The sequence below is a fragment of the Nicotiana tomentosiformis genome, chromosome 3 (genome assembly GCF_000390325.3).
Source record: "Nicotiana tomentosiformis chromosome 3, ASM39032v3, whole genome shotgun sequence".
NCBI lineage: Eukaryota > Viridiplantae > Streptophyta > Magnoliopsida > Solanales > Solanaceae > Nicotiana > Nicotiana tomentosiformis.
Genome location: NC_090814.1, coordinates 95,575,635 through 95,602,150, shown reverse-complemented (window position 1 = coordinate 95,602,150; position 26,516 = coordinate 95,575,635). Strand labels below are relative to the sequence as shown.

At 39.8% G+C, this 26,516-nt stretch overlaps 1 protein-coding gene across 1 annotated transcript; it reads right to left on the bottom strand.

The window, feature by feature from the left end:
* Positions 1-15,008: 15,008 nt before the first annotated feature.
* On the bottom strand, positions 15,009-25,607 carry LOC104120000 (uncharacterized). Its single transcript, XM_009631642.4, has 9 exons — positions 25,241-25,607; positions 24,914-25,157; positions 24,667-24,816; positions 17,290-17,347; positions 17,105-17,197; positions 16,663-16,761; positions 16,186-16,277; positions 15,836-15,895; positions 15,009-15,737 (listed from the first exon to the last, which is right to left on the bottom strand). The coding sequence occupies exons 1-9, from the start codon at positions 25,444-25,446 to the stop codon at positions 15,474-15,476; spliced, it is 1,266 nt and encodes a 421-aa protein (XP_009629937.1). The 5' UTR covers positions 25,447-25,607; the 3' UTR covers positions 15,009-15,473.
* Positions 25,608-26,516: the final 909 nt, after the last annotated feature.

Here is a 26,516-nt window from a genome sequence, read left to right as displayed (position 1 = left end):
GGCGATAACTTGGGCTGACGTCCATAACAAGTACCAGTCAAAAATTAGGGTCGAGGATGATCAGCTCGGGGCCCCCTCCGGTTCCGTTTATCCCATCAGAGCTAATAATAGGTCTAAAAGAGTCGTCGATCATGAGCCTAGACCGAACAGAGATGGGTATCAACCGTATAATGGAGATCGAAGAGGTAGAGGATCCGGGCGCAATCCTATGAGGAATGAAAAAGGGAGCGATCGAAGCCACAATAGTCGGGGACTCATGAGTAAATACGGTTTCGACAAGCCACTCGGGGCCAGGGAGGCACCGAGACTATCGAAATATAACTTCAGTGTCGATGCTGCCAGTGTCGTATCTGCCATCGGGCGCATCAAAGATACCAAGTGCCTCAGCCATTGCAGTTTGACCCCACCCAAAGAGACCCTAACCTGATGTGTAAGTATCATGGCACTCACGGTCACAGGACCGAGAACTGTCGGCAACTAAGGGAAGTAGTGGCCCAATTATTCAATAACGGGCACCTCCGAGAATTTCTAAGTGATCGAGCCAAGAATCACTTCAGGAATAGGGACTCCAACAAACAGACCGAGCAAGAGGAACCTCAACACGTCATTAACATGATTATTGGTGGATTCGACGTCCCCCAGGGACCAATGCTAAAGCGCACTAAGGTGTCAATCACAAGGAAAACACGAACCCGAGATTATATACTGGAGGGGACCATCTCTTTCAACAATAAGGACGCTGAAGGCATCGTGTAACCGCATAATGATGCACTAATGATATTTGTACTCATAAATAAATCTCTAGTTAAGCGTGTGTTAATTGACCCAGGTAGCTCGACCAATATCATCAGATCGAGGGTCGTAGAGCAGATGGGTCTACAAGACCAAATAGTACCTACAATCCGGGTTTTAAACGGATTCAACATGGCATGCGGAAATACTAAAGGGAGATAACCCTGCCAGTGAACACTGCCGGGACCATTCAGGAAACGAATTTCTATGTGATTGAAGGGGATATGAGATATAATGCTCTATTCGAAAGGCTATGTATTCACAACATGAGGGCAATACCCTCAACATTACACCAGGCACTGAAGTTCCCCACACCGGGAGGGATCAAGACAGTTTACGGAGAGCAGCCAGCCGCAAAAGAAATATTAGCGGTCGATGAAGTGATCCCGATGTCCGTGCTCTCGACATTAAAGAAATCGAAGCTAGTTAGGAGGGAAGAAACTAACTAGAAATCACCGACACCAGCCCCAACCGAATCGGAGAAGAAAGAAGAAGGTGAGGATGATGATTACGGAGTTCCCAGGTCGTTCATCACCCCTGACGATTCCCACGCCACCAAATCAACTGTCGAGGAGCTGGAGCAAGTCATATTGATCGAACACTTGCCCGATAGGAAGGTATACCTGGGCATGTGGTTAACTCCTGAGCTCAGGAAAAAACTCATTAAATTTCTAATAACTAACGTAGATTATTTTCTTTGGTCCCATCTTGATATGACAAGGATCCCGCCAGAAATAACCACTTATAGGCTAAGCTTGGATCCGAAGTTTCACCCGGTTAAACAGAAGATGAGGCCTCAGTTCGATGTCAAGCATGCATTCATCAAAGACGAGGTATTCAAACTCCTTAAAATAGGTTCCATTGGGGAAGTTAAGTACCCGGATTGGTTGGCTAACGTAGTGGTAGTGTCTAAAAAGGGGAATAAATTGAGAATGTGCGTAGATTACAAAGACTTGAACATGGCGTACCCAAGGACATTTTTCCTTTGCCTAACATCGATAGCATGATCGATGCGACAGCCGGGCACGAGATACTTAGCTTTCTCGATGCCTATTCCGGGTACAACCAAATACGGATGGACCCGGGCGATCAAGAAAAATCTTCCTTTATCACTAAATTCGGCACCTATTGTTATAATGTAATGTCGTTCAGACTAAAAAATGCTAGTGCCACCTATCAACGCCTAGTAAATCGGATGTTCGAAGAACAAATAGGAAAATAAATGGAAGTTTATATTGACGACATGTTAGTTAAGTCCCTGCGAGCAGAGGACCATCTGAAACATTCGTTGGAAACCGTCGACATACTGAAGAAATACAATATGAAGCTGAACCCGGAGAAATATGCATTCGGGGTCGGATCTGGGACGTTCCTTGGATTCATGGTGTCCAACCGAGGGATTGAGATCAATCCCGATAAAAATCAAAGCTATAGAAGACATCATCGTGGTGGACAGTGTCAAGGTCGTTCAGAAGCTAACCGGGTGCATAACCGCCCTGGGCCGGTTCATATCGAGTTCTTTTGATAAGAGACGTCGTTTCTTGTCATTATTGAAGAAGAAGAATAACTTTTCTTGGACCCCGGAATGCCAACAAGCCTTGGAAGAACTCAAGCAGTACCTTTCGAGCCCACCCTTGCTCCATACTCTGAAGGCGGACGAGCAGTTGTACCTGTACTTAGCAGTATCTGAGGGGCGGTAAGTGGAGTCTTAGTCCAGGAAGAGGAAGATACGTAATTTCTTATCTATTATGTTAGTAAAACTCTAGGCGCGACCGAAACAAGGTACCCTCACCTAGAAAAATTGACGCTCGCTTTGCTAAGTGCCTCCACAAAGTTAAAACCGTCTTTTCAATGCCATAAGGTAGTCACATTTATACTGTATTCTTCAGATATATTTTTTGATGAAATATTGTTCCATCATTTTCCTCATTTTTTCATTCATGAGCTATTGCCTGGCAGCTTCAAGGTAGAATTTGAAAAGACTAAAATGTTATTTTTCTTTTCCCTCCTTTTTCTGTGTAACTTTTCTCTTATTTTGTATTTACAATTCTTAATCAATATTACTTTTTTAATCATAATTCTTAATTAAATACTACGAGCTTTTTGCTATTTTAAAGCTTAAGTGTCAATTATTGCTACTCCAACTTCTCATATTTCTTATCAATATTTCCAACAACACGTCGAAAATAGCTTTTAGTGGTGGAGTTCTTAATTAGTACTACTCAACCTTTCCCATTCTAAAGCCCAAAAGTGTCCGCTACTACTATTCGAGCTTTTCATATTCCTTATTGATGCAGTAAGAAGTGTTTTGAGTTTCCAACAACAGGTAACAAAGTGGAGTAGTAGTTTTTTGTGGTGGAATTTATTTCATAATATGGATGAAGACATTTTAGTATTTTTCCAGTGAAAGAAAAGGTACATTTTCTCTTGCTATTTCATTTACGGCTCGGAGACGTCCGAAGCTCATAATCAAAACATAAGGCCTTCAACAAAAAATTTTAAACCTGCTAAAACGTTACCCTCGGTAAAAGCATCGTCTAAGAACACTTAAGCATCTCGGAGAAACTTCCGGTCACTCTGAGTTTTCAAAAGTTTCGAGCAAAAATTGCATCGAGGTCAAGTTCTGTTCGGACCTCCGAAAAATAAATAACTTATTACTACGTTTTAATCTGTACTAAGGTATTAGAAATATTTGCAATTATAAAAAGATGTTAAAATAGTAGATTGAAATTGCCAAAAGGAAAAATTTTTATATATTCCAGAATATCTTTACAAAGGCCCAACAAAAACGGCCTCGAACTGAACAAAAAATATATACAAAATACAAAAACTAAAAAATCCTAAGGCATTTACGCCTGATCTTCACAGGAGCCCGATTCTTCACCGGAACCATCGGCCCTTCGGATTTATCGTAGCCCTCATCACCTTCGGGTTCAGCTAGCATTTTTCACCTCAGCCTCAAGCCTTTTTGCCTCTTCGATCTCGGCAGATAGGTCGAAGCCTCGGGCATGGATATCTTTGAGGCTCTCCCTTCAAGATAGCCACCTCGCGTACTCAGCGGTGGTCTTCAGGCGAGCCTCGACTGCTTAGACATCGGCCCTGTATTGAGCCACCATCTCGTCAGCATCGACCAAGGTTATCTCCAACTTGGACCTCGTTACATCGAGCTCTTTACCAAGAGCGTCCCGTTCAGCGATGACCGAGCCCAGTTGTGTTCGGAGATCCTCATTTTGTTGAGCCTGTTTATCAGTTTTCTCCTTCGCCACCCGAAGTTGAACTTCTACCAAAGACAGCCTGGCCTAGGCGGTCTCCTTCTCCGAGGCTAGCAGATCCATCTTGCTTTTCCACCCGTCGGCCATTACTTGGATCTCGTCCATCTCCTTTCTGAGTTGGTCGATCTGGTCAATCTTATGCTGGACCTACGAGGTATTGTCGCTAGCCACTACGACTGGATCCTCGTTTCTAACTTCAAAAACCTTTACCTTTTTAACCAAGTCGGCATGCTCCTACCTTAGGACCGATGCTTCTTTTTTAGTCCCATCCAGCTCGGTCTGAAGGTTCTTAATGACCCCTTCTTGTTGCTCGCTGAGAAGCTTGTACATATCCCTTTTCTGGGCAAGCTCCTTGATCTCGAGCTCAAGCTGATTGACCTCAACCCGGTACCGAAGGAAGCTCACGTGATGAAGTACCGAGGCCTGTAAAAAGATAAAAAACGTGAGAAATATCAAAACCTAAGTAAATTTCGATGGAAAGAAATGATGCCTTACCCAATTCAGCACCTACTGCGCCTCATTGAAAGGGCACGACACGTTCACCTCATTCATTTTTGCATATTCCTCCTCGGTTACCAGGCATCGAAGGTAGCTAGCTATCCCCACAGGAGCAGACAAAACCCGAGCATCTTTCGGGACGGTTAAAATAACCGATCTCTTGTGACCGGGGTCCATACTCGGAGCAGGGAACTGGTTGATCAATTTCGGGCTCGAACTCAGCCGGCCAGCTTCCGAGGATGTGTCCTTCTTCGGCACTTCGAGGTCGCTCAGCCCATAGAAATCTTCCAAAGTAGACGAGTCCACGCCATCAAAAAAGGAATGAAGGGGATCATCCATACCATGGACCCCTTCATTAGATTTCTTGTCACGACCCAAAATCCATTAAAGGTCATGATGGCACCGGACACCGCTGTCAGGCAAGACAAAAATAAATACTTAATTTGGTTCTCATTTTAAAATTTTTGAAATCATATTTCCTTCAATTAAATAGTAAAAGATAGAATTTACAGAGTAAATAATAATATTTTTAACAATTTCAATACAGGACAATCCAAATCATCCCAAAACCCGGTGTCAGAAGTGCATGAGCATCAACTAGGAATGTAAAATAAAACCAACATCTATCCGAAATGCAAATTCGGACAGGAGAAATATAAATACTCTGAAGGAGACTCTGCTGGCTGCGGACTCGTAACGTAGAATGCAGCTCACCTAATTCCCCACAATAATCGCGCCTCTATGCCCACAAGGCCACTAGACATATATGCACCTGTACAAAAATGTGCAGCAAGTGTAGTATGAGTACGTAAATCAATACGTACCCAGAAGTATCCCGCCTAACCTCGAAGAAGTAGTAACGAGGGGTCGACTTCGACACTTACTATGAGCTATAAATAAAATGTCAATGATATAATTAAGAATGGATTATGTAGAACGACTGTAAGCTCAATATCATGAAATAAGTAAACAATCCTTTTGTTCATAAGAAATTTCCAAATTTATTTTCGTCATTTAACATTTTTGTATCTAGGGCCAATGAAAGCAATATCAATCATTATCAATTCCAAAAAAAAAATATCATGCGCAAATCATGACGAGGTCATATGGCCCGATCCAATATAATATTTAAACTATGCACTGCCGAGGGTCGAACGGCACGAATCATAGATGCATCTATCTGCTACTGAGGCGTTCGGCCCGCTCCACAGAAGATAAAACACGTTAAACAACCAATTCAAGATTTATTAAGGGAAAAATATTTCAAATTTCAAATTCTCATTTAACGGTCAAGTAAATAAAGTTTACATTTTTTACAATTCCTTTATCGAGTTTCTAAATGTCTTAAACAGTTAAATTAATAAGTAGGGCACAAACATCGCAAGTACAACATGATATGGGTCCTAGACTACCCGAACATAAGCATAATAGTAGCTACGCACGGACTCTCGTCACCTCGTGCTTACGTAGCCCCCCACAAATAGAAACACATAATAATTTTATTCACCTATGGGGTTAATTCCCTCTTACAAGGTTAGAAAGAAGACTTACCTCGCTCTGAAATTCTATAACCGACTCCCAAGCCCTTCCAACAACTCAAACCGATGCCCAACGCTCAAAACTAGTCAATAAATATGCAAATCCATAAATATATACTCTAATACTCATTATAATTCAATTTACAATAATTTTCAACTCCGTTCGAAAAGTCGATAAAATCACCCTCAGGCCCACGTGCCCGGATTTCAAAAAATTTCGAAGATAAACATTATCCATAATCCCACGAACTCAAATATATAATTTATTCTCAATTTCATTCCCAATTTCGTGGTCAAAATTCAAAAATACCAATTTCTAGATTTTCTACCAAAACTCCAAATTTTTACTAATTTTCATGTATAAATCCATATATAACCCATGTATTTAACTCACAATGTGAGGGAATTACGTACCTCATAATAGATAATGAAATATCATCTTCAAAAGCTCCAAAAATCACCCAACCAAAATAAAATATGAAGGAAATTGGGCCAAATTCCGTCTTTAAAATGACACTACCCAGCACTGCCCTTCTTCGCGATCGCGGAAACACCCTCGCGATCGCGAAGGCCAAAATCCATCCTCCCAGAAAAATCTTCTTCGCATTCGCGTTCCACACGACGCGTTCGCGAAGCCTTCCGCCCTCACTGCTTCACGATCGCACACCTGGCCTCGCGTTCGCGTAGGCCAAACAGCCTCAGGCCCAGATCCTCTCTTCCTTCTACGCATTTGCGACTGCCCAATCGCGTTCGCGTAGGTCCATCAAGCCCTTCACCGCGTTCGCGTCTCCCCCATCGCGTTGGCGATGGGCAAAATCTAGCAGCCCCCAAAAGTCTCCTTTGCGAACGCATGAGTCCCTTTCGCGTTCGCAAAGAAGGAAACCAGATAGCAGCAACATCAGCAGCAAATCATTCCGTTTTGGTCCGAAATCACCCCGAAACACACCCGAGGCCCCCGGGACCCCGTCTAATCACCCAAACCAGTCCCATAACATAACACAAACTTTTGCGAGGCCTTAAATCACACCAAACAATATTGAAATCATAAATCACACCCTAATTCGAGCTTAATAAACTTTAGAACTTCAAACTTCCATATTCGATGCCGAAACCCATCAAATCACGTCCGATTGACCTAAAATTTTGCACACAAGTCACATTCGACATTATGGACCTACTCCAACTTTCGGAATCAGAATCTGATCCCGATATGAAAAAGTCCACTCCCGATCAAACTTTCCAAAAACCTTCAAATTTCCATTTTTTGCCAAATGACCCAGAAATGACCTACGGACCTCCCAATCCACTTTCGGACGTGCTCCCAATACCAAAATCACCATACAGAGCTATTCCCAGATTCGGAATCCCAAACAGACATTGATAACATTGAAATACACCTCAACCCAATTTTTATGAAGTTCTTCTAAGGTGCCAACTTCTACAATAGGCGTTGAAACGCTCCCGGGCCATCCAAAACCCGATCCTTACATATACCCAAGTCCAAAATCATCATACGAACATGTTGGAACCTTCAAATACCGATTCTGAGGTCGTTACACTTTAGTCAATTCTTCCAACTTACAGCTTCCGAAATGAGAATTTTCTTTCTAAACCAACTCCGGATTTCCCGAAATTCAATTCCGACCACACGTACAAGTCATAATACCTGAAGTGAAGCTTCTCAGGGCCTCAAATCGCTGAATGACACGCTAAAGCTCAAAACGACCGGTCGGGTCGTTACATTTCTCCTTTCTTGCTTGGGCCTCTTCGAGCATGGACTCAGTGTAGGAAGGTGTCCCCGAAATCTCTATTATACTGGGCTCTTCCTTCGGAGCCGAGTCGGCATCCTGGGAGTCCCACCCCGGGATTCCACATCGATCTCTTGAGTCTGAGGTGGGTAGACCTTATGTGTCTCCCCTCCCCACCTTATGAGTCTCCCCCTCGGATGCCTCCTGCTCCCCGGGAAAGGTCGTCCCGTGGGTAACGAAAATATGCTCATCCTCCGGCTCATCCCTGAGCCGGAGGAGAGAGTCGGAGCCCGGTACCCGGGAGCTAGGGCTCCTCCTAGGCTTGCGGGCCACCCTCTTCTTTGGTTTCTTCACCTCGAAGCCCGGGGAGCCCGAAGGTTTTCTCTTCCTTTTCTTCTTTTCATCCATGGCAGCTCTGGGTTACCCCGCAACGGAGGATTCAATGGGAAAGGACACGTCCTCGTCCCCTTCCAAAGGCCTTAGTTCGGTGGTCTTAGGCAAACCTACAACAACAGAGGGAAAGGAAAGTCAGTGTGTTGAAAGATAGAAGCATGGTATTAACTATTCTGAAAGAGGCCTTACTATGAGAACAAGTCTCCCACCGACCCTTTAAGAGCTCGCGCCATGCACGCTCGGAGTACGTCATCTGAGTACAGATGCCCTCGATCAATTCCTTTAGCTGGGACCGCATTCAGAACCCGAGCGAGTGACGACAGTTGCACAACCACAAGTATGAATGAGAAGAAATAAATTGAAGGAAAAGCAAATCTTTGACGCTTAAAGAGAAATTTCACTTACGGAATGCGTTTCACTTCTCAGGGAATGACATGTACTCGGGGGGAATCAAGTCTTTGGTCTTCACCCGAACGAAGCGTCCTTCCAGTCGCGGTCTCGGTCCTCGTCAATACTCGAAAAGGGGGCCTTGCTGGCCCGACGAGTAAGCTTGATCAGTCCTCCTCGGATAATTCGGGGATTGTATAATCGGAGTAGATGATTGATCGTGAACCGACGAGACTCGGTCTTGTTCACGAAGTAGCGAAGGAGGATCACGATCCTCCATAACGATGGGTGGATTTGCCCGAGGCACACCTCGTACCTCTTGCAAAAGTCTAGAATAATCGGGTCCACCGGGCCCAGTGTGAAGGGGGTAAGTGTAAACACTTAAGTACCCCTCTACATGGGTAGTAATGGGGTCCTCGGGCCCGGTGATTACCACATCATTGCCTTCCCAATTGCAGTCCTTTCGAACTATGGGAAGAACGTTTTCAGTCACGAAGCATATGTACCTTGATACTCATTCACCCCGGTCCTATTTGCGTGAGAGTTTCTCGACCTTAAAGTCGTTTGCAATTTAGCAGCCCCCGAGAACGAACACTTTCAAGGGAGGCTCGAGGGCCGGTTCGTTAGCAGCCACCTCGGGAGAAGCCGTTTTGAGGGCAACTACTTCAGGAGCAACCGCCTCAGTACCGACGGCCAGTTGGGAAGATGAAGAGGCAACTTGTTGAGGAATAGATTTGGATGTTTTGGCCATTGTTATCTGGGCCGAGATATTCGTGCCCAACCGAATATCACGGTGTGAATTTCGGCCTGTATTGCCAGAAAATTAGTGATTAGTGAAAAGAAAGATTTTTACCTTTCTTAAAATTGTACATATGGTAGAATTCCCCAACTATATAAAGGGGAAGCTAATTATTCATTAGGCATACGGTAACACGCATATTAAGGCAATATACTTCTGTTCTCTCTATTTCTAAAAGTTATTCAAGGTTCTTGTTTTGGTTCATAAGTTCTTTGTGAGTGCAAGCCCGGAACCTGGAACCGAAGGCAGGTTCCTTGTTAAGCCTTTAACCGAGCTCGGATTCACTATCACTATTGATTTGGCTATTTTCTACATCTTTTATTTGCTTTATCTAACGTCATTAACCACTTGTATTGAATTAATCCACATAGCTTTAAAACTGTGTATAAATTCAATTGTTATCCATTTTCAAGGGTAAACAAATAGATACAAATTTCTAATACCTACGACTATTATAATCTTTAGCACATCATCAAATTTTAGAAATATTATCGAAATGATATGATAATTGCACGAGAAATATATATTATTCTATACTAATATTTAAATAAATATTATATTCGTCGATATGGGTATACGTGTAAAGCACGTAACCTAAGACCAGTAGGATTATAAGAGTTTATGGAACTCCCTTTGTGTTTATGCTTTATTTAAATAAATTCTACAATGACCGTAATGGAGCTGTTTCGATAAGATCGGTCCACTTTGTAATAATCCACCTTGACTTTCCATTTAATAAATTCCTTTTTATCAGCAAAAAAGAAAAAATTCTTTTTGAGGTAGAGAAAAAGTTTGAAACATATTGACCGTATGCAATATATTTTCACAAAAAAATAGTACTCCGTATCATGAGATCATCCCTTTATTTCCCCTGCCCCAAGTCTCGATTAAGGTGATCAAGCACTTAGCATTAGGCTAACATAGGCATTTACAATTCTAAGAGGCATTACAACAACACTAAGCTCATTTCTATCCTTAATTTATATTTTCAATAAACTTGGACTATGTGCCCCTACTAAGTGGATTAAGAAAATTTCACTTAGGAATATTGTCATAAGGAATCCAGCCTGGACAAACCTGTCAATGGCTAACAAATAATTGCTGTTAGAAATGAAAACCAATAAAAAGAAAGGAAAATTTCATATAAGAACAATTAGGCTCCCTACTTTTTAATTTTATAGCCCATATTTTAATTTACAACCAACTAGCCCAAAAATAATAGGTTAAGATTCAACATTCAACTCCAATAGGTTCTCAAAATTACTATTTAATTTTTAAAAAGGATTGCCCAAGCTTTTAAGTTAATTTTCGAATCAGTAATTGTGACTCAAATATTAGTTCAACAAACCAAATTCATTTGGTGGTGAAAATTAAATTTTTAACAAGCTTAAATATGTGGGTTTAAATTTCGAATTTGATTTTGTGAGAAATTTGGAGTGGGTGTTATTGGACTTGTTAGAAATAGTATAAGGAGGTTGTATATAAAATTTGAAGTCATTTAATGGAGATTTGGACTGGTTTTGAACAAGAATTACAACTGAAAATCGTGAAAGAAATTCGTTTGCAGACGATTGTATAAAGGTATATAAAAGTGTATAATAGTGTATAAGATGTGTTTATACACTCATATACACTATTATACAAGATTATACATAATTATAAAAAGCTGACTTCGTCTTCTTCCTTGCATCTTGTCTGAAATTTAATCAAAATCTTGCTCAAATCTACTCCAAAACAATTCAAATTTAAATTTTGAACTCCTTTTGATATTTTCAATCAATTGGAACAACACCCAATCCAAACAACTAACAAACTCAAAAAATCCTATTTTCGGAATCAAAGCTTTGAATGGTCTTGAATGGTGGACTTCTACCCTTCAATTTTCTTACATTGCAACCAAGTGATACGGGGGGAGAAGCAATAATGGCGGACGGCCCCTTGAAGCATATGTAGAAAATGTGAGAAAAAAAGAGAATGAAAGCAATGGTTGTGAGAACACATATTTAACTCCATAACTTTTAAAAGCAATAATTGTAAGAATATAAATTTTGAATTTGCTAGTACTTTCAAAATATATATAATATGGATTAGATCGGATAAAACTTAAAAACATAAGCCATTTATCTTTCTAGAAAGAAAGAAAGAAAGAAAAGAATCAAAAGAAAATTAGAAGAATATTAACTTTAGGGAAGCCACCTTATAATAAGTACAGGTAGGTTACTTACCAATCATACCTGTTTTATTTTTCCAACCATAGAATTTGACGGAGTCATAACAATAAAGGAAAAAATTAGACGTTGTCTTTCTGTTCAAAATACTTTCCTTTGATCGCCAGAAATCCCCAAACTGCAATTCTGGGGTTTCCAATTCCTTGAACTAGGGTTTCGTTTCTTTCTAAAGAGGAAGGCGAGCATTTCTTCTATCAAAAGGCTCGCCAAAAAAATTCCAACCATGAAATTCCTTAGAATTTCTTCTTTTCAACTATTACTGCTATTCGCCGTCGTCTACTTCCCCTTTACCGTCCGTTCAGATGAAATTAATGTTCTTCTTTTGCCTTCCGATCAAGTAAACCAAGACATTTGCCCCGCGCCGCCGTCTCCCCCCGAGTTCTGCCCCGTTAATTGCTTCCGACCCGACCCGGTCTGCGGCGTCAACGGCGTGACGTACTGGTGCGGCTGCCCCGACGCGCAATGTGCCGGCGTGCGTGTTGCTAAAACAGGGATGTGCGAGGTCGGAAACGGAGGTTCCGGTCCGGTTTCGGGCCAGGCCCTACTGTTGGTTCACATTGTTTGGCTTGTGTTACTTGGTTTCGTTGGACTCTTTGGGCTTCTATGATGGATCGGGTTTCTTTGTTGCTTCTGGACTTATATAGGTTTGATCTTCGTTGCTTGATTTAGGTTAGACTTGATATTATATTTTTTGTATAATAAACTTGTATCTTCTGTATGTATGAGGGGAATTTACGGCTAGTTGTTCTAAATATGGCCTTTTTTCTGTTGGATTAGTACAGTTCTTTGACCGATTTAGATATTTCTCATCCTTGCTTCTCTGACTTTTGAAATATCCATCTTAATTGCCTTAATAGTCCTGATATCACTAAATTTCTCATCCTTGCTTCACTAAATTCTACATAAGCCTGAAATGAACGCGTGATGTGTAGTAGTTATTGAATTTATTGTTTGTTGAAATACGGAAATGAGAGTAGGTGTTGGAATGAAATTGTCCCAACATAGGGGAATGATGTAGAGGATCAGAGGCGGATCCAGGATTTAGATTTTGTGGGTTCAACTTTAAGTTTTTTAGCATTGAACCCGTTGTATTTTTAAAGTTTTGGGTTTCGACCTACCATTTGTTGCAATTTTTATGAATTTTTACACATAAAATTATGCTCCGCGACGAAAGTACTGGGTTCAGATGAACTCGGTGGCCATACTCTACATCCGCCCTGGTAGAGGATTATATAGCTGAGCCCAACAGCTTTTGGGCAGTATTTGTTGTTGTATGGGAATAGGGGTATACATTATTAAGAAGGATATAGTGAATATGTGAGAAATTTGATCAAGAGATAGTTTGAATCACTTCTTGAGGTTATGATCGCTGTAGACGTGTCTTCTTGTATGGCAATAGGGATATACATTTTATTATTAAGAAGGAGATTGTGAATATGTGAGAAATTTGATCAAGAGATAGTTTGAGTCAATTCTTGAGGTTAAGACCGTCGTAGCCTTACATCTCTCTTTAAGTTCTTATGGCTGATAGGTCAGTTTGGATTTTAACCTCAGAGGAAAGCAACAGATATTGGCTTGCTAGGCTTCTAAAGAATCAGGCTGCCTTTATGCACCGCAATCTTCTGTTCTTTTGGATCAGCTCAATCTAAGATGTTCTTCTTTGCGGTCTTTAACTTCAATCTGGTGTTTGGCTGGGGAGATGTTTGATTAAATACTTTTTATTCAATTCAAAATCTAGAAAATGATTAATGGCCTGTTTGGTACAATGCATCGACCCCAAAATGGAGGTAATTTTGCTGCTTCGTTGCACTCGCATGTCTGCAATCTATATTTACTCTGCCCTTAATGTCATTTCGTTCTGTCACTACTTGGTTAGAATTGCCGTTCCTTGTAGGGAATAGTTGGGAGCAAAAGATAAAGTGAGCATTTTCACGAGCCCCCTTCTTCCTCACCTTCTAGGCTACTGCTTACTTCCCTCTTCCCTTGGTTTATCGTTCCCTTTTCTCTCCCCAGCCCGCACTCGTCCTCCAGCTGCTGCCTCTTACCATAACCCTAATAGCATTCTCTGGCCATGATCTCATTCCGCTCCCCAGTATTCTTTAAGTTATACCAACTGAGTCATAAAATTATTGTTACCCCACCCCCACCCCCCAACCCCCCAAAAAAAGGGGAGATCATGATATCTGAATGGAAAGACTATCATCGACAAATACATTCCCCTTGTGTGTGTGTGTTTTGAGGGGGGTGTAAGAGGAGTTAGGAATTGGGTGAGATTCAACTGTATTCTTGGTTACTAAGTTAAATGGAACTTGATGTCGTATCACGTTATAGAAACGATGCTAATATTTCCTAGCATATCTCAGTCCTGAGAGGTAATAGGCTGGAGAAGCTATTCGACTCCTACTATGTTTATAACATAGATCAGTCTTTGTTAAATCCTACTCTACAGATTGATAATGAAGGTCGATTTTCCTCCTAATAGAATTATTCAGATTACTCTTTTTCCAATCCTACTCTACATATTGATTATGAAAGTCGATTTTCTTCCTTACACTAGTAGTCACCAAGTATAAATTTTCGTCAAGAGTATTCATTTATTTATCAATTAAAAAGACATTCCTTAAAGGGCAGAAATAAGAAAGGCTGCTTTTTGTTGGTGCAGTAGCAGCATGCTCGGATTTTTTCTCTAAATTTAACTCCAAACGTTTCTAGATTTGTCATGTTCTTTTCTTTACTCACCCCACACCCCTCAGGCACAACTGAAGATTTCCAACATTCAATTCCAAATATGAAATTTTAAAAAAACACATTATATATGAGCAATTCTATTCTCGGGAACTTGTCTGCGCGCGATTCGACATTCACACTTGCTTTTTGATGGGGTCACATACGGAGGTCTCAATTTAACATTGAGTAATCCTGAAACCTGTGAATGGATATATTCATTGGAGCAGCTTTGACGATTGGGTGCCTACAGACACTCGTCTTGTGGTGGAGCATTTGGAGGTTATTTCAAGTATCCTTTCGCCCTAAGTAGCTCAAATCGTCATTTAATACACAATATTGAACATTGAAACTTCTGTCACTGTTTTTGAGTCTTAAAAGTTATACCAGTAAGCTGCATATTCTAGTCTTCCTCAAGATACTAGTAGAATTCAGACTGCAAATGCAGTAAAACACGCTTGTTCTATTAATTGGCCGTGTCAGTATTTAGGATGCAATTATTGCTACTGTCTTTGTGGCTTTTCGACCAAGTTCAACTAGATTCATTTGCAAAAACACAGCAATCTACTAGGTAGTTTTATTGTTGACAAGGCCAGCACTTCGTGGAGAGAATTAAAACAAAATCTACGTGCAAAGAAAGTACAAGTTCCACTTATTTTATAGAAGTTAAAAACTTGGAAATCAGAAGACAGATTCTTATGCAAAAGAACGTATGTTACCTTTGATGTTCTCCAAAAAAATAAACCTGTGGAATTGCTTCACCCTTCGAACTTCAAAGGAGAGTCAACTAGTATAATGCCCTTACTTGACTTCAAGCAAGCAAGACATAATGGAGGGAACTAAAGCCAGGTAACTGTAAGTTTTTTACTATTTTCTTTTCTCCATTTTTCTACCTTCCGAAAAGTCTCATCCAGAACATAGCAGCCATTCTCAAAAACACAGTTATCGCCAAAATGATGCATGCAAGTGAGCTCTATGCCAAAAGAATAGGCACTCTTATCATTGCCATATTACCTACTCAGGAATTAGATGCATGTAATGCTAGATACTCCACAAAGCTAAGAAAATAGAAATGAGAACTTCTCCATTGACACTCAATCATCCTTTTTGTGGCTTTGCAAAGAGAAAACAGGGTCACCCAGATGATCCTCATCAGCAGATTTTGCAGTAAGAGAGCTGTCATCGCCAGTGGCTGCAGATGAATCACTCTGCCTGGTGGTTCTGGTCAACTTAGATTGAGAGATCCCAGGAAGTTCAGTTCCAGAATTCTTGCCCACTACGTTTTTATATATGCCAAGAGCTTGAGCCATCATGCTAGCAGGATCAGCAGCACTCGTAGGAAGTAACAGCGTTGTGCCCTTCAAAGTTGAGAAAGGCAAACAGAAACAATAAGAATGTGAGCAAATAACTTACTCCTGACAGTTGACACAAATATAATGTAACTATTGTGCTTCACCTCCTTTGCAATATTACTGAATGCTTGGATATACTGCTCTGCAATTCTCAAACTTGCTGCCTACAAACCAAATATTGAAAGCTGTAAGCATGACTACGATTGGCGAAGGTACAATAAAATTTATATGACAATCCAAGTTACTAAGTGGATTTCGTTAATTATGTCTCTTCAATTCTTGTTGCATGTTATGGAGAACACTTTGCTGTAAGTTGGTGCATTACAAGTATGAAAGCAGCCGGCTGTTCCACTTTCAGAACTGCCAGAAGAGAAGGGATAGGGTGGAAGAAGGAAGAAGGAAATAACCCATTGCTGGATCAGGACCAGCACTGCTGGTGTTCAAAGAACCTCACCTCTGCACCACCATGCTCTTTAAGGGTTTGTGACACCATTGCTATCCCTTTTGCTGTAGCTTGTGCCCTAGCGAGGATTGCTTCCGCTTCACCTGATTCAATCAATAAGAAAAGAAAATGAGTGAGGAGAACCAGTGAAAGCTGAGATTGAAAAGGGCATTAATGGACTAAAACGTTATCTGTAACTTGAAACACCTTGGCACCACATTAAGGCACCAAATACTGTAATGGACCATGATGAACACCATTTATAGTCTTTAAAACCAAAGAGAACACACACACATACCCTAACCCATCCACTAAACCTTATCCAACAGTCGCCGTGGCGGATAAAAAATCAGTTCCTTATAAAAATTCTAGCACTTCTTTTGAGAGTTTCACTGGAGCAAAACAACTCTACTTTTTCCTTGACCATGAACAAGGGGAGTTGAATCTCACTAAAGTACAAGGAAAATGTGAAGTTCTAAGTAAACAAACCTAGCGCTCTGTTGACCTGGTCCATTTTTGCAGCTTCTGAGGCAAGGATCACTGAACTCTTCCTTCCATCTGCAATGTTAATATTTGCCTGCCTTTCTCCTGTTATAGATGTCAAAAAATATCATCATAAAAAAATCCTGCATGTCAGATTGAAATACTTGAAATTCCAAAAAGTAGCAAGCTGATATTTTACATTGGCATGGTAATCATTTCGCTCATACAAGGCCTTACTAAGTTATCAGCCAAAGAGATTTACAGTAAGTAGACTACACATTTAGTAAGAACAGATTGACTGTTAATGTTAGCTGCCACAGATGGTAAAACTTTTCGATAGATCTATGTGCACATGTACGTAATAAGCTGGTCGTCCCTGATATCATAAGAATAGGGGATGGCCCTTCTGCTGCTTTGCAAACTAACCAACAGGAAGAGGATCTATTACCTTCTGACTCCAGAACTTGAGCCCTTTTTTTTCGTTCTGCTTCAGCCTGCATCTCCATAGCCGCTCTAACCCCACGAGGAGGAGATATATCCCCTGAAATAAGAAGGATAACAGACATATCCAGCAATGTAAAGCCACAACCATTTTTTGTAATGATGAAAAAATCAGCAGAATAGCCCACATACTTATTTCATATCGAAGACATTTCAAGCCCCAATCTTGTGCAGCATCATTAATAGCCATCTGCAATAAAAGCGCGCATCAGAGGGATCAAACTCAAGCATCGTAGCTGGCAGAATTAGAATGCAACCAATATGGTTCCTACATCTAAATAGGCTTATGTACTAATACTGATCCCTAGCTAACATCAATATGGCCATAAATAAAACATATGCAACAGGTACTGAACTTGATGCTGATAATGACCATTCAACAAGCGACTCAGGATTCGTGTGCAGATAAATAGTGAAGTGAAGATGAAAAAAGCAGTATTTTGATGGTGAAGAGCAAAACATTCGTTATCAAGTTAAAATACACAACTAATTTCGCTAGATTCAGTATGAAACCTTACACCAGTAGTCGTTTCTCATTTAACTGTGCGTTCCATTATAGATGTTCCTCTGATTTCATGAAGCACATCTAAATGACAGAGCAAACAACTTCTCCAATATCAATGACCTTTATGGCTAAAAACAGTTGAAACTGCTAGTTCAAACCTATGTTCTGTTTTTACCCTCCTTTCCTTCCCACGAAATTTCATCTCTGATTTTACACGATTTATTAAGCATATAAAATTCTTTACTTCTTTTGGATGATATTTCCATTTATTAGTTTCATGAGATTCTTGTTTTTTAAAGTTGCAGTTATTCGTCCTTCAAATGTGCCAGACGAAAATGGACTCAGTTTTACCAATACAACGAGAAAAGTAGCATCAGACATCTCATAAAGCATACAGTCCACAGAATATGGCGAAAGAATCAGTAATAGGTGGATATTAGCACCCTCATCATGGATGCAGTCTTAACTCAGCAACTCTTACCTATTTATTTTATTAGTAAGTTGGTTATCTTGGAGTTTCTTCTTAACATCATTCTTAGACACCTAATGGTCAAGTTGACGAATTAATTTAAGTGGTAATTCACTTAAATTTTAATGATTAATAAAATAACTGAACTCACACAAAAAAGGGGAAAAACAAAAAAACAATACAGAACAAACACACACAAAAAGGACAGGAACACTACATGGAAAACCATAAATGATTGAAAAAAGGAAACAAGCAAGCATTACTGTCTTTTCTAAAATGTCTTCACCTGCCCAAAAATGAGACTTTCTATATAAACTTGCAAACATCTTATTGTCAAAAAAAGTGACACAGAGAGATACAATCAGGGGCGGATCTATGTAGGGCATTGGGGGTGGCATGCCACCCGTGCGCTGGGTAAAATTTCATATATGTATTGAAAATTTACACAACAAAAGGTATATATGTAATAGTGGCACCCGGAGTCACTAATCCACTCTAGGTGCCATGGTTAAAGTGCCAACTTTCCACCTGCAAGATGTAGGATCGATACTCACTAAGTCACTGCCTATTTTTCCTTGTTCCCTTTTCTTCCTTCTCTTTCTGCTCCTTTTCTTTATTTCTTTTAATTCTTCAATCTTCATCTTTGCATTCCCTCTCTCTTTGTAGCCATTTTTATTATTTATTAAATTATATATTTGCTTTCCTTTTTGTTTTTCTAGATCTTTATTTGAACATGATTTTAATCATTTTCTCTTTGTATCCTTCTAATATATATATTTTTTTCTTGATTTCCAAATTTTTTGATAGTATCAAAATTGGAACTAATAGTCACCTGTTCTTACACTGCACAGTGACTGTTCAAATTTGGAACATATTCCTAGCTCTAACAGGGATACACTGGGTCATGCCAAATAGCACCAAGGACCTGCTGTCATGCTGGAATAAGGTGAGAAGAAGTGCAAGTGAGAAGAATAGATGGGATCTGATTCCTGCCTGCATATGGTGGACTATCTGGAAAGAGAGAAATTGAAGATGTTTTGAAGACAATGCCAACTCAACTCAAAAGATAAAAATGAATTGCCTACTGTTATTTCATTTTTGGTGTAAACAAGAATACACAGTGGACACAGAAGCTTTAATAGATGTTCTAGGGACTATGCAAGAAGATAGGAATTTTTGTTGTATATTTTGGTCCGTTCCTCTGTAATTATGGCCCAGTGTTTTGGATAGCGTGCGTCGACAAATAGCGACGAGGGCCCGCTTCACTGAGGCGAGAGGCGTGCAGCGAAGCTGCTCGCCTTTTTTATGTGAAGCGACAATTTATACAAAAAATAAAATATTATATATATAACTAAAAACTCAATAACAATAATATATTAATAAATATATCAATTCAAAAATTAAAAACTCAATAGATAGTCATAGTAGATTCATATCACAATATGCAATTAATTCTACTCTATAACTGAAAAAGGAAGAAATTTCAGGTTTGAAGTTTTGAAGTTCTCTGCCTCTGCCTCTTCCCAACAGTGAAGGAATTGAAAAATCAGAGCAAAAACAATAGCAAAAACAGGGTGCAATACTGCTACTCAATAGAAAACAGAGCAACAAAAAAAAAAAAAAAAAAGATCAGAAGAAGAAGAAAAACGAAAAAAAACAGAGCATAAACAGACTCTCTGTTCTGTTTTTTGCTGCACTGTTGCTCGACAAAAAACAAAGCAAAAAAAATAGAAAGAAGAAGAGAAGATCAGAAGAAGAAGAAAAACGAAAAAAAAAATAGAGCCGCAGACTCTCTGGTCTGCACTGTTGCTCGACAAAACACAGCAAAAAAATAGAAAGAAGAAGAGAAGAAGAAGGAAAAGGAAGAAAGAAAGAAAGAAAGAAGGAAGGAAGAAGAAGGAAGAAGGAAGAAGAAGAAACCTGGGCTGGATCGACTTGGATGAAGAAGAGGATGGCAGAAACTTGAATGCTTTCAGGTTGAAATCGTCTTGGGTGGACTTGGCTGCTCTGTTGTTTGAAGGTTGAAGAAGAAAGAAACGTGAAATTGCTGCAAGCCCTAATGTTTTAAGTCGCTGGTCTTTTCTTTTAATGTCTGCGCCTTTTTCTTTCTTTTTTTTTCAAAAAGCGACGCCACAGCGCGTCTCTCGCTACACAGGCAGAGGCGCTCGCCTTTTACAATCGCAACGCAACGGAGCCAAAATAGCGCAGGCTGCTCGCATCGCCTCGCCTCACGCTATTAGCGCTGAGGCGAGCGCTATTTATAACACTGCTATGGCCAACACAGCCTTTGTGCTTCTGAATATAAAAATTGGTACCATCTCAAAAAAAAAAATAGATAGTATCAACAAAGATAACAATAATCTAGCTACGTGTAGATTGAAGCGGTGTATTTGTTTATTTTAAATTCTTATTTTTATTTTTTAATCGTATTATTAAGAATTTGAATCAAGAAAATTAGATCGCATTGGACAAAACTTACTCAATTTGGTGATCACCTATTTATTTATGCACCAAAAATCTTGTATATCGAACTAAATTAATTCAAAATGGATCGAACCGACCCGAACTGAATTAATTCAACGGATCAAACCGACTAAATGTACCCTAATTCAATCAACTTTACTAGTGGCAAGTTTGCATTAAAATAGTGGCACCCGTAGTCATCAAATCCTAGATCCGACTCTGGATCATACAATATTCAAATTCTTCAAAAAGTCAATTTTATATCCATTCGGACATGATTTTACTTGAATAAACTAGATCTTCAGTGTTACCTCAGTACTAAAGCATAATCAAAATAGGATAACAATGTTGTAAATAGCGCTCGCCTCAGGGCGAAAGCTTATTAGCTTATTATGAACCTTTCTATTCCTCTTCTTCGATAGCTTTGCAGAGGAGAAAGACTGATCTTCTTATCCCCTTACCTGTCTTTGACTTCAGTCGGGCATTTCCTTATCTTCTTTGATCGTCGTTGCTCACGAGCCAGTTAAGATAGAATATCTTATATGAATAGGAGTCAGTGTACAAGGCAGAATAAGCAGTCAAGGCAGGACGGAGTGAACCAATCTCAGTCAACGGGACTCACAACGATCCAATAGAATGATAAATTGTCAGTTTGGTAAGCTGGTATAGAATCATCAAATCTTGAAAGGAGGTTGAACGAGACTCTTCTTTCTTCTACTGTTGGATTCGGTGTTGTAGAGGAACTGCTTCCTAGATTGAGATATGGTATCGACCAGGTATTTACATTTACATATTATATACACGTTACACGTTTTTTCATTCAATGATTACTCTCCTAGAATTTCTTTTCCACCTTTTCTCTACTTGAAAAGCCAATGGGCTTTTGTCTGGATGAATGTTGTGTCGGAAGCCGTGATCACATAGTCACTTCCACCCATAGTGCTGTTACAACGGCAGGTCACCGGGAGTGAAGTAAACTCGGCTCCTGATGTAGCATTCATTCGGACCATTCGACGTTTGATTCTTTCTATCAGGGATACCGACGGCCCTGTGAGAGCGCAAAGCTACCAAGGTGCTTTCCCATGATGTGGCGTAGCGTTTTCAAAAAGGCGAGCGCCTCTGCCTCTGTAGCGTGTGGCGACCTGTAGCGTCGCTTTTTTGCAAAAAAAGAATGAAGAAGAAGGCAGCAACGATTTGTTAAAACAAAAAATTAGGGCTCGCGATTTCTTTACTCTTTCTCCTTCAAGTCAACAGCAGGCCTACATCAAACCAACGATTTCCTTTCTTCTTCAAGTTTCTTAATCAGGTATGCTTCTCTTCATCTCTTTTCTTCTTTCTTCTTCTCCTTTCTTCTTCTCCTTACTTCTTTCTTCGAGTTTCTGTTATGTGACTCTGTCCAATTTTTTTCTTTGTTCTTTCTTCTTGTTCTGTTCTTCTTTCTTTTTGTTTTGGGCTCTGTTTTTTATCGTTGCTGCTTCAACAGAACAGCGTCTGTGTTGCTCTATTCTTTCTTCCTTTTCTTCTTCTTCTTCTTCTTCTCTTCTTCTTTCTTTCTTTTTTTTTGCTCTGTTTTTTATCACTGTTGTTGCACTCAACAGAACAGTCTGAGAAAAGCTTTGTTTTTTCATCAGTTCAGAGAGCTTCTTCAGTTCTTCTTCTCTTCTTCTTTCTTTTTTCTGCTCTGTTTTTTGTTTTTCAATTTTTCAGAGCTTCACTTTGGATTTTTGAATTTTTAATTTTTGAATTAATATATTTATTAATATATTATTGCTATTGAGTTTTTAGTTATATATATAATATTTTATTTTTTTGTATAAATTGTCGCTTCACATCAAAAAGGCGAGCGCTTCGCTGCTCGCCTCTCGCCTCTCGCCTCAGTGAAGCAGGCCCTCGTCGCTATTTGTCGTCGCACGCTATCCAAAACACGGGGATAACTACACTATAGCAAACAAAGCAACAAATTTGATAGTGAAAAAAAGTCAGTTAACGGTGAAATACAAAGAGAATAGGTAATTTGGGATAACAGGAACTACCAACATGTACACAAAAAATATACAACCTTCATGTCAACAGAATTAAGATGGGCTTAAATGGCCGACCCCAACTTGCTTGGGATTGCATATACAATTTGCAGTTTACACCAAATGAATAAATGTAGTAGACACATTACAATGAGCATTAGGACCATCGATTACGAGCATCACACAAGGGCCTTGCAGTATGAAATCCTAAATTAGAAAAAGTTGAGAAGAGGTTGACAGAGTGCCAGAAAAGATACCTGGCGAAGGGAGGTAAAGAAAGCCTGATCAGGAGCACATTTTCAAGTGTCCCAACCACGCATGCATCGGAAAGAGTGATAGAAAAGTTGAAGACATTACAATGAAATTTCTAGAGGAACACAACTTATGGGATAAAAAGTTTCATTTTCAAGTGTCCCAACCACGCATGCATCGATAAGAGTGATAGAAAACTTGGTCACATCTTTTTTAAGGTATGGAGTGCACGGGCTGAAACACTTAAGAGTATTCAGCAAAGCACTCTTAAGAAAGTGGTTTCGGAGGTTCAGTAATGAGAAATAGAGCTTATAGAAGAAAGTGAATGCAGACAAGTATGATGAGGAGGAATGGAAAACCGAAAACACCACTCTACCTTATGAGTGCAAACTATGGAGGGATATCATGAAAAGATGGAAAGAGTTCAGCTGTAACGTCACGTTTAAAGTTGGTAATGGGATCAGGATCAGCTTCTGAAAGGACAAATGGTGTAGGGATGACATCTTAAGTGTCGAATACCCAACTAATTTTCCGCATATCGGGCCAGAAAGGATAGCATTTGACCAGTTATACAAAGAACAAGATGATGGATCATTATATAACTTAAGATTCAAAATAAACATACAACATCGAAAGATAAAAGGACTTCAAATCCGATAAAATTACCTTACAGACCAAATCTCACCCGATCAAAGCTGGACACATGGAAGTCTATAGGCAGGGGAAGTCGAATTTTCTAGGGAAGTCCTTCTAACACAAGTTACTAGGGAAGTCCTTCTAACACAAGTTACTGAAAAGAGAGGATAGTGGATGCCCATATTTCTCTGTTTGGATACCTAGAGCATCGAGAAAGGTTTGCTTGTTCACATGGATAGCAGTAAAAGCAGGGATACTAACTGCTAAAAATATAACGAAAGGGATATAACACATGTCAACTGGTGCTTCATGTGTAAATGGTTGCGAGATGATGTGAACCATTTATTAGAGCAATGTCAAGTTGCAAAACCAGCAAAAGGAGCATTAATATTGCATGCGCTAGGTGAACTAAGGCTCATGCTTTTACAATGTCTATTTGCTTTAAAAAATTTAAGAGAAAAATTGCTTGGTTGGCTAAAGTCTATGCTTCCCAACAAGTTTAGCATTCTTGAGTCACTCAAGGGTGTGGCCTAGTGGTCAATGATGTGGGAGGAAAACCATGAGGTCTCAGGTTCAAATCCTAGTAGGCAAAAAAAACACTAGGTGATTTCTTCCCATCTACCTAAGCGTTGGTGGGAAGAGTTACCTGGTATGCCTGATGGTATAGTTGACGTCATCATTAGTTGGCCCGGACACCTCTGTCATAAAAGAAAAAAAAGAAAGAGGGCAGCCTGTCTTGAGTGGTAGAGTTGTTTAAAATGGTAGAGTTGTTTAAAACCATACCAAACAAAGTTCTAGCAGGTAAATCTATCAACCTTATGGGACACTTATTTGATAAGATCAACTTTATGTGAAACTTACAAAATCAAAATTCAAGATAAGTAAATCATCGAATCAAAAATTCTTAGCTCAAATCTCCAAAATGAATAATCACATACAACAACTTGCATCTCAAGCGTGAAGAATCACATCCAACAGATTGCATAGGCAAATTACTCTATTTTCAGCTTCAGCTAACCATAAGTCCAAGGAACTGATCAAACAATCCACATGTTATCATATATGATAAAAAACAGATAGATACTGGACAAATGCTATTAATGAGCAGAAATAAAGGGGTCTGGGGCTAGAATTTTACGGAATATTGCTAGTAAAAGTCTCACCACTATCTTTTCATTCAAAGTGTCCCTTTCCTCAAAGGTCTTGTCCAGGGTGATCTTACCAAGCTCACTTCGCATAGTTGTCTGTGCTAGCTGAATTACCGCATACAGTGGATTCTCAACCCCATACGACGCCAATTTAGGGTCCACAATCTACAGTTAAAACAGCAAAAATCAAACATCATCAGCTCATTTCCGTGAGCGCACAACCAACAACTGCTCAATCCAAAGCTAGTTAAGGTTTTCTAACCTTGACGTAGAGAACACCATCAATTAAAATGCTGACATTGTCCTTGGTAATGGCAGATTGGTCCGGTATAGGAATTGCCTCTTCCTTTAGCGAATGCACATAAGCAATTTTATCCACGAAAGGGATCAATACGTGAATTCCAGGAGTCAACGTCTTCGCATATTTCCCAAACCGCTCAACAACATAAGCCTTTTTCTCAGGCACAATTCGTACTCCCCAATTAACTGGCGGCGGGATTTCATATCTTCATAAAAATCACAAATTATTCACAGAAAACAAAATTACAGTAAAATTATAGCAATATAAGAACAGTATCGAGAATTTTACCTCACGCTGGGGTCGCGAGCGTTACGGAAATGGCGGACGGAGGTGAAGAAAGGGGAGAGTTGGCGTGGCGGGAGCTTATTGGATATAAGAGAGGACTGCTTTAGAATCGGGGAAGAGAGAGTGGAGACTGCTCTGGTGGTCGGCGATTGAAGTATGTGGTTCAGCAGCCGAAGCTTGCTGAGGGAGTTCGACCTCGCCGCGTTCATTGATGTTTCTGTGAATCGGAAATGTGGATTGGACGTTCGAGAGAGAGGAAATGACTGTCGATTGACAGTCCGACGAAGGGAGGTTTCGCGATTTTACAAAGCCCTAGCAAAACCCATCGCCCAAGTCACGCACTTTGTCTTGTTCTCCAAAAGCCTATTGCACCGTAACGGGTTCTATAAGCTAAATAAATAAAACTGTGTCATTAGCACATTTTCATGGATAACGGATTTTACCGTTCTGGTTAAACCGGTGTTATAAAGTGAAAAGGGCAAAAAAAAGGAGGAAAAAAGTTAAAAATTATAGAATCGGAGACAACAAATGGGTATTTTACATATATACTTCGACTCTAATTGTAATGCAAACTATGGTATCAATGAACAAGGTCCAAGTATTTGCTGCTTAGCGAGCATTTAAGATATTCTGAATAGAGATTTTGCCGAAATATTAAGTTTAGACGGTTAAGTGTAGAAATGATCTTTAGGCTCAAGTGTGGCCACATCTATGCCCTCTCCTCCTTGTTTTGTCTTATTCTCTTTTGCCACTAATATCGGTCATCGCTCACAATTACACTTGGGGTCTCCCTCCATCATTACCCATTCAATGTATAAATTTTGAAGTGGTTCGATTCATAGTTGCGGATCCATCTATTCCATGACATCATTTATGCATTTTCTTTCTCCTTAGCCAGTATAGTTTGTTTCATATTCTATGAACGTCATTTCACTGATTTTTGAAAAACTATGCAGCAAAATATCCAATATGATTGGCTTTGTATCCATAATACTAGTATAGGGTAAAATATGTTATGATAGGTGATTGCATGAGAGAGTCACACGTGGAGCCGAAGGCACAGAATAGTTAAAACCAAAGACAATTGTTCCATTAGTCACCGCAAAGAATGACGCTCATAAAGATGCAATAAATACCTGTCACCTGTATCATTCAATGGAGAATATTCCACAAGTATTTAGTACACTGTCTGTTACAAAGAATTTGTCATTTATGCTCACCGTTACACATTTTTCAATGGCCCTCATAATTGACATTAAAGAAGAGCGTGATCCTAGGA

Excerpts from the sequence above, each read along its gene's own strand:
- LOC104120000 (XM_009631642.4), bottom strand. The coding sequence starts at position 25,446 with ATGAACGCGGCGAGGTCGAACTCCCTCAGCAAGCTTCGGCTGCTGAAC. Across the intron at positions 16,762-17,104 it reads TCAAGTTCTGGAGTCAGAAG|GAGAAAGGCAGGCAAATATT; the intron begins GTAATAGATCCT and ends CATCTATAACAG. Across the intron at positions 15,896-16,185 it reads AAGAGCATGGTGGTGCAGAG|GCAGCAAGTTTGAGAATTGC; the intron begins GTGAGGTTCTTT and ends TTTGGTTTGTAG.